The 13,595-nt window shown below is 42.1% G+C and overlaps 1 protein-coding gene across 1 annotated transcript in view; it reads left to right on the top strand.

Moving 5' to 3' along the window:
- Nucleotides 1-13,595, top strand: part of xpr1a (xenotropic and polytropic retrovirus receptor 1a) — a 323,914-nt gene that overhangs the window by 232,388 nt on the left and 77,931 nt on the right. The window contains exons 7-9 of the mRNA XM_078217964.1: nt 5,651-5,732; nt 10,370-10,551; nt 12,457-12,636. Of these exons, the coding sequence (XP_078074090.1) occupies nt 5,651-5,732; nt 10,370-10,551; nt 12,457-12,636 (444 nt within the window). The remainder of the gene's footprint in view (nt 1-5,650; nt 5,733-10,369; nt 10,552-12,456; nt 12,637-13,595) is intronic.

Here is a 13,595-nt window from a genome sequence, read left to right as displayed (position 1 = left end):
CACGCCTCGAGTGCCAAGCAAGACCATCTCCAACAAGAGAAAATTTAACCATCGTCCCTTGATATTTAATGGCATTAACATCACTAAATCCCCCACAACCCAACCAAAATCCTGGGGGTAACATTGAGTAGCAAATGAATTGGATTAACCGTATAAATATTGCGGCAATAAGAGCAGATCAGAGGCTGGGAATCCTGTGGCGAGTAACGCAGCTCCTGACTCCGCAAGGTCTATCCACCATCTACAAGGCATAAATCAGTAGTGTGATGGAATACTCATTTCCCTGGATGAGTGTAGCTCTGACAACTCAAGAAGATTGACACCATCCACAACAAAACAGCTCGCTTGATTGGCTCCCATTCCCAAACATTCACTTTCTCCACCACCAATGCAGTAGTGTGTACTATCTACAAGATGCACTGCAGAACTCGCCAAGGCTCCTTAGGCAGCACTTTCCAAATCCACAACCACTGCCGTTCAGGAGGACAAGGGCAGCAGATATACAGGACCACCATCTGCAGGTTCTCCTCCAAATCACTCACCTGTGATTGGAAATATTTCACTGTTCCTTCTCTGTCGCTGGGTCAAAATCCTGCAAAGCCCTTGCTAACAACACTGAGTGTACCAATACTACATGGACTGCAGCATTTCCAGAAGTGGAGATGCCGGCGTTGGACTGGAGTAAACACGGTAAGAAGTCTCACAACACCAGGTTAAAGAACCTTTAACCTGGTGTTGTGAGACTTCTTACTGCATTTCCAGAAGGCAGCTCACCACCACCTTCTGATTAAAGATGGGTTATAAATATTCTCTATCCAATGACCCCCACATTTTATGAATGAATTTTTAAAAACAGGAGCTTTCATGTGTAAAAATGCTGCTTGGAGCTCCATAGGTTTACGTAACGTTTTGTTCTTGCATGTTTGTGGGAAGTTGTGCGTGGAGTCTGAAGAGATAGGAGAGGCACTAAATGAATATTTTTCGTCGGTATTCACACTGGAGAGGGACAGTGTTGTCGAGGGCAGTACTGAGATGCAGGCTGTTGGACTGGATGGGATTGATGTTCATAAGGAGGAGGTGTTAGCAATTCTGGAAAGGGTAAAAATAGATAAGTCCCCTGGGCCGGATGGGATTTATCCTAGGATTCTCTGGGAGGCTAGAGAGGAGATTGCAGAGCTTTTGGCTTTGATCTTTGTGTCGTCATTGTCTATAGGAACAGTGCCAGAAGACTGGAGGATAGCAAATGTTGTCCCCTTGTTCAAGAAGGGGAGTAGGGACAACCCTGGTAATTATAGACCGGTGAGCCTTACTTCTGTTGTGGGCAAAGTATTGGAAAGGATTATAAGAGATAGGATTCATAATCACCTAGAATGGAATAATTTGATTAGGGATAGTCAGCACGGTTTTGTGAAGGGTAGGTCGTGCCTCACAAACCTTACTGAGTTCTTTGAGAAGGTGACCAAAGAGGTGGATGAGGGTAAAGCGCTTGATGTGGTGTATATGGATTTCAGCAAAGCGTTTGATAAGGTTCCCCATGATAAGCTTTTGCAGAAAATACGGACACATGGGATTGAGAGTGATTTAGTGGTTTGGATCAGGAATTGGCTAGCTGTAGAAAACAGAGGGTGGTGGTTGATGGGAAATATTCAGCCTGGAGTTCAGTTACTAGTGGTGTACCGCAAGGATCTGTTTTGGGGCCACTGCTGTTTGTCATTTTTATTAATGACCTGGATGAGGGCGTGGAAGGATGGATTAGTAAATTTGCAGATGACACTAAAGTCGGTGGAGTTGTAGACAGTGCGAAGGGAAGTGGCAGGTTACAGAGGGACGTGGATAAGCTGCAGAGCTGGGCTGAGAGGTGGCAAATGGAGTTTAATGCGGAAAAGTGTGAGGTGATTCACTTTGGAAGGAGTAACAGGAATACAGAGTACTGGGCTAATGGTAAGATACTTGGTAGTGTGGATGAACAGAGGGATCTGGGTGTCCATGTGCATAGATCCCTGAAAGTTGGCACCCAGGTTGATAGGGTTGTTAAGAAGGCGTATGGTGTGTTAGCTTTTGTTGGTAGAGGGATTGAGTTTCGGAGCCAGGAGGTCATGCTGCAACTGTACAAAACTCTGGTGCGGCTGCATTTGGAGTATTGCGTACAGTTCTGGTCGCCGCATTATAGGAAAGATGTGGAAGTGTTGGAAAGGGTGCAGAGGAGATTTACCAGAATGTTGCCTGGTATGGTGGGAAAATCGTATGAGGAAAGGCTGAGGGGCTTGAGGTTGTTTTTGTTAGAGAGAAGAAGGTTAAGAGGTGACTTAATGGAGGCATACAAGATGATCAGAGGATTAGATAGGGTGGATAGTGAGAGCCTTTTTCCTCGGATGGTGATGGCTAGCACAAGGGGACATAGCTTTAAATTGAGGGGTGAGAGATATAGGACAGATGTTAGAGGTAGGTTCTTTACTCAGAGAGTATTCAAATGGTTATTGGATAAACATATGGATGATATTGGAATAGTGTAGATTAGAGGGGCTTTAGATTGGTTCCCCGGTCGGCGCAACATCGAGGGCCGAAGGGCTTGTACTGCGCTGTTATGTTCTATGTTCTATGTATTGGTACCTTTGAAAAGATCCAGTAAAACGTTTCTTATAACTTCACAGTGCTTTGGCACGCATTCCTAATACAGTGACAAAACATAGAGTCATAGAGGTTTACAGCATGGAAACAGGCCCTTCGGCCAACTTGTCCATGCCGCCCTTTTTTTTTAAACCCCTAAACTAATCCCAATTGCCCACATTTGGCCCATATCGCTCTATACCCATCTTACCCATGTAACTGTCTAAATGCTTTTTAAAAGACAAAATTGTACCTGCCTCTACTACTACCTCTGGCAGCTTGTTCCAGACATTCACCACCCTCTGTGAAAAAAACTGCCCCTCTGGACACTTTTGTATCTTTCCCCTCTCACCTTAAATCTATGCTCTCTAGTTTTCGACTTCCCTACCTTTGGGAAAAGATATCGACTATCAAGCTGATCTGTGCCCTTCATTATTTTATAGACCTCTATAAGATCACCCCTCAGCCTGCTACACTCCAGAGAAAAAAGTCCCAGTCTATCCAGCCTCTCCTTATAACTCAAACCATCAAGTCCAGGTAGCATCCTAGTAAATCTTTTCTGCACTCTTTCTAGTTTAATAATATTCTTTCTATAATAGGGTGACCAGAACTGTACACAGTATTCCAAGTGTGGCCTTACCAATGTCTTGTACAACTTCAACAAGACGTCCCAAATGCTGTATTAACCATGCCTCCTAAATTCTCATCCAAATCATTAATATAAATGACAAATAACAGTGGACCCAGCATTAATCCCTGAGGCACACCACTGATCACAGGCCCCCACCCTCTGGCTTCTGGCAAGAAGCTAATTTTGTATCCATTTAGATACCTCACCCTGGATCCCTTGAGATTTAACCTTATGCAACAACCTACCATGGGGTACCTTGTCAAAGGCCTTGCAAAGTCCATGTAGACAACATCAACTGCACTGCCCTCATCTACCTTCTTGGTTACCCCTTCAAAAAACTCAATCAAATTTGTGAGACATGATTTTCCACTCACAAAGCCATGCTGACTGTCCCTAATCAGTCCTTGCCTCTCTCAATGCCTGTAGATCCTGTCTCTCAAAATACCTCCCAACAACTTACCCATCACAGATGAGAGGCTCACTGGCCTGCAGTTCCCAGGCTTTTCCCTGCCATTTTTAAACAAAGGCACAACATTTGCCACTCTCCAATCTTCAGGCACCTCACCCATGACTATCGATGATTCAAATATCTCGGCTAGGGAACCTGCAATTTCCTCCCTAGCCTCCCACAATGTCCTGGGATACACTTCATCTGGTCCCGGGGATTTATCTACCTTGATGTGCTTTAAGACTTCCAGCACCTCTTTCTCTGTAATATGTACACTCCTCAAGACATCACTATTTATTTCCCCAAGTTTCCTAACATCCATGCTTGTCTCAACAGTAAATACGGATGAGAAATATTCATTTAGGATCTCGCCCATCCCTTGTGGATCCGCACATAGATGACCTTGTTGATCCTTAAGAGGCCCTACTCTCTCCCTTGTTACTCTTTTGCCCTTTATGTATTTGTCTCCTTTGCCTTATCTGCCAAAACAATCTCGTGTCGCCTTTTTTGCTCTCCTGATTTCTCTCTTATCTCTACTCCTACACCCCCTATACTCTTCAAGGGATCTACTTGATCCCAGCTGCCTATGCATGTCATGTGTCTCTTTCTTCTCTTGACCAGGGCCTCAATATCCCGAGTCATCCAGGGTTCCCTACTTCTGCCAGCCTTGCTCTTCACTCTAAGAGGAATGTGCTTACCCTGAACCCTGATTAACACACTTTTGAAAGCCAGCCACTTACCAGACGTCCCTTTGCCTTCCCACAGACTCCCCCAATTAACTTTTGAAAGTTCCTGCCTGATACCATCAAAATTGGCCTTGCCCTAATTTAGAATTTTAACTTTTGGGCCAGACCTATCATTCTCCATAGCTATCTTAAAACTAATAGAATTATGGTCACTGGTCCCAACGTGATCCCTCACTAACACTTCTGTCATCTGCCCTTCCTTATTTCCCAAGAGGAGGTCAAGTTTTGCTCCCTCTCTAGTCGGGCCATCCACATACAGAATGAGAAATTCCTCCTGAATACACTCAACAAATTTCTCTCCATCCAATCCTCTAATACTATGGCTGTCCCAGTCAATGTTGGGAAAGTTAAAATCTCCGACTATTACCACCCTATTTTTCTTGGAGCTATCTGTAATCTCCTTACATATTTGCTCCTCAATTTCCCACTGACTATTTGGGGGCCTATAGTACAACCCTATCAATTACTTCTTATTACTCAGTTCTACCCACATAGACTCAGTGGCCGAACCCTCAGATATATCCCCTTTCAGTACGGGCCGTGATGTTTTCCCTAATCAAAAGTGCAACTCCCCCTCCTGTCTTACCTCATGTTCTATCTTTCCTATAGCATCTGTACCCTGGAACATTGAGCTGCCAGTCCAGTCCCTCCCTTAGCCATGTTTCAGTAATTGCTATAATATCCCAGTCCCACGTACCCATCCATGCCCTGAGTTCATCTGCCTTGCCCGTCAGGCCTCTTGCATTGAAATAAATGCAGTTTAATCTGGACTTCCCTTGCTCTCGGTCTTGCTTTTGCCTGATCTGTCTGGTACTAGGATTACTGACACTGCCTTTACTACTTAATGGGCTCTCTTTAACTTCTCTTCTGTCTCCCTACTGTTTTGGGTCCCATTCCCCTGCCAATCTAGTTTGAACCCTCCCAGACATGTTTCATTGTCTTCCAAAGTTTGGTTGGTACATCACCATGGGTGTTGGAAAGATGCCAAAATTACAGCAAAGAACAAAGTTATTTCACCCCATTGTTTTAGTTAAATCATTTGAATAAAATGTGCCTTGCATTCCTAAAACTCAGCAGGGATTTGTATAAGGAGTTTAGGCATGTGAATTATTACTGTTTAGGAACATTTGGAGTTGTTTCATACTTTTAACAAGAGTTATTGTTCCTGTGTGTTTTATCCTATCTTATCTGCTTCATTATTTCTTTCTTTTCTTACAGCCAGCCCCTGCGTGGACCATATTCAGGGTGGGAATGTACTTTGGAATTTTTGTTGTACTACTTGCTGCTCTGATACTCGTCGGTAAGTGTCAGGAGCATGTACGTAAAAGTCATCTGTGTTCAAAAGGATTTGGGTTTGTGTCTGTCTGTTTAACCTTTCTAACCTTTTTGAAGTGATGATGCCACATTGTTGTTTCTCGCATTGGTGTATTACCAGAACGGGTATTCAACCCCTCCACTAACCTTGCTTCAGGGGATAATATGTCTGGTATAGTCAATAGGGGATAATACTCTGGGGACCTGTCTAATATAGTCATACCAAGGTCCTTTTCCCATTTGCTTTCATGTTCCAACCAGTTTTTCCTTCGGTTTCCATGAAGGTGCTATTTCATTCTGAGGGGTAGTTCGTGTTGGCTCTGGTCACCTTCTGGTACCTCAGCCTTTGAGTATTCAACTGTGGGAATATTAATACAGCTGAACACTAACCTGCCCTCACTTGACATACGCATTCTCAAATTCTCCAGCAAGGATGACTGGATTGGAATCAGGAGTGAGAACCCCCCATGATTTATCCTGTCCATCGCTCCACAGTACTGAGAACAATTGTAATGGCAAGTTGAGACCAGCTAACTCAGCACACACGAAAAGGAAATTATGGTTTGTACAGCTCAGTGCCACACCCAGCAGACTTTTTATCTACTCCCCCATTATGGGATCTACTTCCCTTTTTAAATATGTGCAAATTTTCTGCCCAAAAGTAACTGACACATAATGTGAGCAATAATAACATACTGTAACAGTAATGATCTGAAGTCACGCAGTTTAAGAAGATTTCAGTGTGCTATACTTCCCATCTTTCTTGTTCCATTTCAAGTTCCTGGTTCTGCTTGTAATGGAGTCATGCTGATTATAACAAAAACAGAAAACATTAGAAAAACTCAGCAGATCTGACAGCATCTGTTGAGAGAGAAAATAGAGTTAGCGTTTCGAGTCTGTATGACTCTTCTTCAGTTTAAGTTTATTTGTTAGTGTCACAAATAGAATTACATCAACATTGCAATGAAGTTACTGTGAAAATCCCCTAGTTGCCACACTCCGGCGCCTGTTCAGGTACACTGAGGGAGAATTTAGCATGGCCAATGCACTTAACCAGCACATCTTTAGACTGTGGGAGGAAACCGGAGCATCCGGAGGAAATCCACGGGGAGAACTCCGCAGACAGTGGCCCAAGCTGGGAATCGAACCCGTGTCCCTGGCACTGTGAGGCAGCAGTGCTGGCCATTGTGCCACCGTGCTGCCCTAATTGCTAATTGTGATGCTCATGCATTCTCAGAGCTTCAAGAAAAAGGTATCAGGATGACCATGTTCACTAATTTTAAACTGAGGATCATTGTCATGATCTTATTCACATTAACGTCAGTCTTGCTTCTCCTGCAGGAAATACTCTCTAAGTATATCACTGACAAGAACACAGGGTAGCTAGCAAATTGCGGAGGTGCAGCTTCTGCTGCGCTGTCATTACATGAACCTCACTGGGTAACCAACAAGATTATGGTGCCCAGGCTCTCACGCAGTGCAGTGAGTCAGTAGTTTGCATCCTCTGTTTATATTGCGGCTTTTGTATCTTTCTGCCCTCCCAAAAGACAGTTTTGTAGATCAGAAGACTAATCTGTGGTGTATAATTTTTACATCATGACCCCACAAACCAGAAGCAAGGTAAAAATAACCATACTGAGTCACGCAGACGAAAAAGGTCCCAGGATGAATTACTTCATCTGCGCTGAATCAGCTGTTCCCAGCCAAGACATTAGTTGGTGGAGGAGGTAAAGTTGCCCTCAGGGCCACTGAGCTAGGGAGGGGAGAACTAACCAGTATTCTCATTTGTGATTGCCAATCAGTGATTCCTGGTTAGAAAATGTGCAGTAAAGACAGTTTCAGGTTTGGTTTCTTTGGGTGAATAGCCGGGCCATAACGCACTGCAATCAGTTTTCACTGCCTTGCCCCTGCCCTAATATTTTTGGCTAATCTCAGTAATAAATTACAACTGCAGCCTGGTATCACATAGAAAAGTTTATTGTTTTTACAGCCTATATGCAGATTTTGAATGATCCAGCAGCAGACTCTCGGAGCACACTGATAGGAAATAAAATTGAATCTGCCTTAAAAATAAAAGAATGAGCAGATGTTCTCGGACAATTCTCACACAATGTGCAAACATTACCGTGACTAGGTCCATGTCCCATATTAGGGGTCTGATGAATGAAGGATTTTGGCTGTGGTATTGCACTGTGCCACATTCATCCTTGTTTTTGTTGTCAGTTGTGGGGAGGTATTGTTGGACAGGAGGAGGAAGAAAGAGAGGCTTGATCCTTCCCCTTGTAAACTAAGAAGTGATAAATAAGAGGAAGTCTCCCAAGTACCCGTATAAAATAGATTAAAAAAAGAGGAAAAAACAAATTTTTGGACTTCATTTGGGGCTAATAATAGAAATGTGCAGAAACTGATAGTAATCACTGGCACAGTTTTCCCTGCAAGTTCCAGTAACTCTGTCTCCTGCAGATACGATGCTTGGATACTTTGTTGAGGGAAGGAAATTTCTGCTGCCGGCATTTTTCATTAAATGTGAGATCAAAAAATGTGCACAGATGAGAAACACCTTTTGGCTGATCCTAATTCATCCATCCTAAAAGACTTTACACTCACCTCATTGTTGTCTGCAATAGTGTATTAAACAGTTCTAGAGGCTTTACCACCGCTGCTCTGCCTGGAAGCTCAATTCAAGTATTAGTCATTCTTTCCATCTGGAATTATCTTGTGATACCAACGCTAGCATTATCATTTACTACTTTAGTCTGTCTACCCTTACTGTCTAGCACAGGTTAATTTTAATCAATTTTCTTAATTTACCCTGTCTATACCATTTATTACCTTGTATATCTCTCTAAAATTACCTCTCAGGTACTTCTTTTCTGGTAAAAGCTAGTCTCTTCACTCTTTCAAGTTGACAAGGGATGCTACTTCTTTTACTCTGATGATGAACCCAGCGTGCTAGGTTCTTTTGTTGTTCTTTTCAATGTGCTTAAAATAGAAGTAAGCTACATCCAATAATCCATTAAGATAAAGGCAAAATACTGCGGATGCTGGAATCGGAAACAAAAACAGAAAATTGCTGGAAAATTTGCTCTGACAAAGGATCATCCTAACTCAACACGTTACCTCATTCTCTCTCCACAGATGCTGTCAGACCTGCTGAGATTTTCCAGCATTTTCTGTTTTTGTTCCAATTGTCTTAAATCATAGAATCCTACAGTGCAGAAGGAGGCCATTCGGCCCATCGAGTCTGCACTGACCACAATCCCACCCAGCCCCTATCCGCATAACCCCATACACTTACCCTAGCTAGTGCCCCTGACACTAAGGCCCTGACACATTAGCATGGCCAATCCACCTAACCCGCACATCTTTGGACTGTGGGAGGAAACCGGAGCACCCGGAGGAAACCCACGCAAACACGGGGAGAATGTGCAAACTCCACACAGACAGTGACCCAAGCCGGGAATCGAACATGGGTCCTTGGTGCTGTGAGGCAGCAGTGCTAACCACTGTGCTACCGTGCCGCCCACCATTTGATTTTAAATCTCTAACTGAGCTACACTATTTCCAACTGTCAGCTGTTGTGATTTGTCACAATAGTCAACATCAAGTTGTTGAATTGATAAGCACAAAGCAGGACAGTGTATTCTGTTTTCAATATCAGGTATTAATCTTTCTTTTTATTGTCTTGCCCAGGAAAAGTATATAAGCAGAGACTCCTCAAACAGGAGAACAGTATTCATATTTTGGACAAATTATCAGAGACCTCATTGTTTTTGAGGGGGAAATAATGTTTTGTGTAAAGTAGAATCCAAACTTCTTGAAGCAGTTTCAGCAAGGCTTTGGATGTTGGAATTCTACCTGAGGTTAGAACATAGGCCAACGGTATTAGTTAAAGGAGTCAAGTAATCAAAGGTGAGGCACGATAGCTTGTTGGCTGAATTAGCCCCTTTCTATCTCTGTAACCTCCTCTCACCCTCGGATCTCAAAGCTTCTCCAATTATGCCCTCCTGCACTTGATTTTCAGAGCTCAACCTAAGCTCTGAATTTCCTTTCCTAAACTTTTCTACCGTGCTCCCCTTTAAGACAGTCCTTAAAACCTACCTGTTTGACTAAACTTTTGGCCACTTGACCTAACATCTGACATGGCTGAATTTCAAATTTTGTTGACACTGTTCCAATGAAACAATGGGCATTTTGCTATGAGCTCTTTAAATGCAAATTGTTGTTGATTTGCAAAAGATTTGAAATAACCATGCCTTCCAAGGTTAAAAAAATGTGATCAAAGCCAAATTGAAGGACTTGCAGGCAATTGAGACATAGTGATTCAGCAGTTCTACTGAGAGGAACATTGATTCTGTGCACTCAGGATGTGTAAGCTGGACTAGATGAAGACATTGCTGTATTTAGGCCGACTCATCACCAAAGCAGTGACTGATAAGATGGTGATGTGGAGAAATAAGTGAATCTTAGATGCTGGAGAAAGTGGACCAGAGGATGATGCATCAAAATACATTTGTCAAGATGGTCCTTGTGTCTTCATGTGAAAAGTTTAGGTTCCATCCAGGTCGTTAGTGTCTACCTAGCAGCTCAGCTGCTTTTCACACTTTTTGTTCCATTTTCCAGTTAAATCAAAGGAGGGGAACATTTGGCCCTTGGTGCGTATTTATCGTGGTGGATTCCTTCTGATTGAGTTTCTCTTTCTGCTCGGCATCAACACATATGGTTGGCGGCAGGCTGGAGTCAACCATGTGCTAATATTTGAACTGAACCCCAGGAGTAATTTGTCCCATCAGCATCTCTTTGAGGTTAGTCATTTCAGATGTGATTGACAGGCCTACGGCAAGTATGAACTTCCATAGTGATTTGATGTTTTCTTAATCTGTTCATTCACTAAGTCCAATTTAATTGCTCAGTACTCCTAGCCAATAATTACAATGCTTACAATGATCACATTTTATACCTCCATGTTTAAAACGGATTTCACCTTACTTATTTGTATTAATCATAGCTACGCATACTTTCGTAGGCAATGTGTTTGGGTCAGCCCTGAATAACCATCCTCAATCAATCTAGGTTCAGCTTCTAGTGGGAAAACTATTCTCTTAAATGTGTGCCTTGACACTGAGTGTCTGTGCACTGCCTGTGTTGGTTATTTCATTTGCTGTCTGTGCAGTCCATTCAGAGTGTTTTTCACATTTTCTTATGCGTTTCTTCTGGGCTTATTTCAAACATGTAATATTTTCAAATAGTAATGTTTTCACAGAACCCCAGTGGGCACAAGACCACCTCAGAAAAGCATTATTCAACAGCACTTCACATAATGCCAGAGCTTAAATGCACTGTCCAAGGATTGCAGTTATCCAAGCTTCACATGGTCTTGTCCTGCTGCCAAGGAGTTGCCTTTGTTTGGCATGGGACCCCATGCCCAAGGAATGGTGATCTTTTTCGCCTTCTTTATAGTCTTTCACTTCAGTTAATGCTACCAAGGCCTTATTCTCCAGCAGAACATGTCTTTTCACAGGAAAACAGAACATTCACTCCCATGTTACACTAAATCGCTCTCTTCTCTACCTTATAAATTCTGTGTGGCAGGTGTCGAGAGCTTCCATGTAGAGGAAAGGAGAACGCATGATTACCATGAGGTCAGGGTTTAAATTCAATTAATATTTGGGTCTCGGAACATTATGGTCCTCATTTCTTTTTTGGAGAATCTCCATACATCCTGGCACCCATCAAATTGAAAGAACCTGCTGCAGCTACAGAGGATGGCTTGGAGATGAGGAACTCCGCAAGTGGGGTCTGGGAACTGTGACCCCTGCTGCCATGGCAAAATAATTCAATGCAAGTGGAATTGCTTGTAACCATGACCACTTTTCTTTTTATCGAGTATAAATGACTCTTGGAAAAAAGTTGAAGCACGATTTTTTTTAAAAACAGGGCAAGAGAAAAATTAGATGAGAAATCACACTTTTGGGAGAACTGATTACCCTATTGGCCTGGAAATACAGATGGATCAGGGGCAAAGTAATTCTAAATTATTACCTACATCACCCATATTAGGAATCTATTTCCTCACTAAACCTGATAGAAGGCACTTTGAAGCTCAAGTTCCTGTCTTAAGATGTATATGCTCAAAAAATTGAAAACATGTCTTGATCATAAACATAGAGCAACATAATCAAGGACATACTTATTCAGGGTTATTGGGTAATAGATTTCCCATTTTCAGATTGTGGTTTCTTTTACAAATTTGTAAATTTGGGAAATGTCAGTGCTACACATATATTCACATCTGAAGACGGTTCGGCCCACCAATGATTATCCAAACAATTAAACAATACAACCCTGCACTAATGATGCAAATACCTGGAAGATGCAAAAACTAAAGGGGGAGAAAAGTTCATGCTTTCACCTTTACTCATCCAAGCCAAAACCTATGTTATCCTTGTTCAGGACGCTCTGTTAAACTAGGATCATTACATCATATGTATCTGGTAAAGTTCCATTCAAGATTATTTTCTTTTAATGAGGGCTATTTAGTCCATTCCCCACAGCCCTGCTGGCGTCTAGTCCATGTACACAATGGGATCAAAGTGGATTAGATGTTAATTGCATCATATTTTCAAGTGCATAATGGAGGGGAATTGGCTTATTGATGTACAAGTGTGTTTGTCTGTACAACATAGATGAAACTATTTATCTTTTTACAGATTGCTGGTTTCCTCGGTGTCCTATGGGGTTTGAGTCTGTTCATCAGTTTGTATGGGTCATACAACTTAATTCCAATGCAGGTCAACCCGCTCATACTATATGGGTTCATGTTCCTATTTCTGATCAATCCCACAAAAACCTGCTACTACAAGTCTAGGTTCTGGCTGTTAAAGCTTCTGGTAAGTTAGGAGGCTTTTTTTCCCCATACAGCTTATTCACATTTTTATCTGGATTAATGTATTGAAAGTAAAGTACTGAATTGTCTCTACAGCTTGACCACTTTTAGAAACTGGATAATCTATTCAAAACCACCATGTTATTGGTGAACATGGTAAAAGAAGGATTGTCATTTGTCTTAAGCTAAATATGGTTTGAAAATTTGTCACTGTGAAAGAGTTATTTAACAATATTTATGTGTGTGTATATGTGCATAAATCATTGAAAGTGACGGGACAAGTTGAGAGAACAGTTCATAAACCATACAGTATCTTGGGTTTTATTAATAGCAACGTAGAGTACTGGAGCAAGAAGGTTGTGTTGAATTTGTACAAGTCACTAGTTTGGCCTCAGCTAGAGTATTGCATTCAGTTCTGGATATCACACTTTAGGAAAGATGAGAAGGTGAGGTGTTAGAGCGGGTGAAGAAAAGATTCGCAGCAGTGGTTCCAGGGATGAAGAACTTCAGTTATGAAGATAGATTAGAGAAGTTAGGACTGTTTTCCTTAGTGAAAAGAGATTGAGAGGAGAATTGCTAGAGGTATTTAAAATCATGAGGGGGGTGGACAGAATAGGCAGGGAGAACAAGCAAAATGGAATCAGAAACAAGAACAAAGAATAGTGGAAAAACTCAGCAGGTCTGGCAGCATCTGTAGGGAGAGAAAACAGACTTAACATTTTGAGTCCTTTTGACGCTTCATCAGAACTAAAGAGAAGAAGAATGTGTTAAATATTAAACTGTAGCTGTGAAAGATTGCAACAAGATGGAGAAACCTTAGCAAAAGACAGATGACCTGGTGTGGAAGAGGGTGGGAGGGTCTTTGCATTGAGACAATAAATGTATGGGATTTTTTTAAAAAGGGTTTTAAGATGAAAGAGAAAGGTCACAGTCTGAAGTTGTTGTACTCAGTGTTGATTCCTG

The sequence above is a fragment of the Mustelus asterias genome, chromosome 8, assembly GCF_964213995.1.
Source record: "Mustelus asterias chromosome 8, sMusAst1.hap1.1, whole genome shotgun sequence".
Lineage (NCBI taxonomy): Eukaryota > Metazoa > Chordata > Chondrichthyes > Carcharhiniformes > Triakidae > Mustelus > Mustelus asterias.
This window is presented reverse-complemented; position numbering and strand designations above follow the sequence as displayed.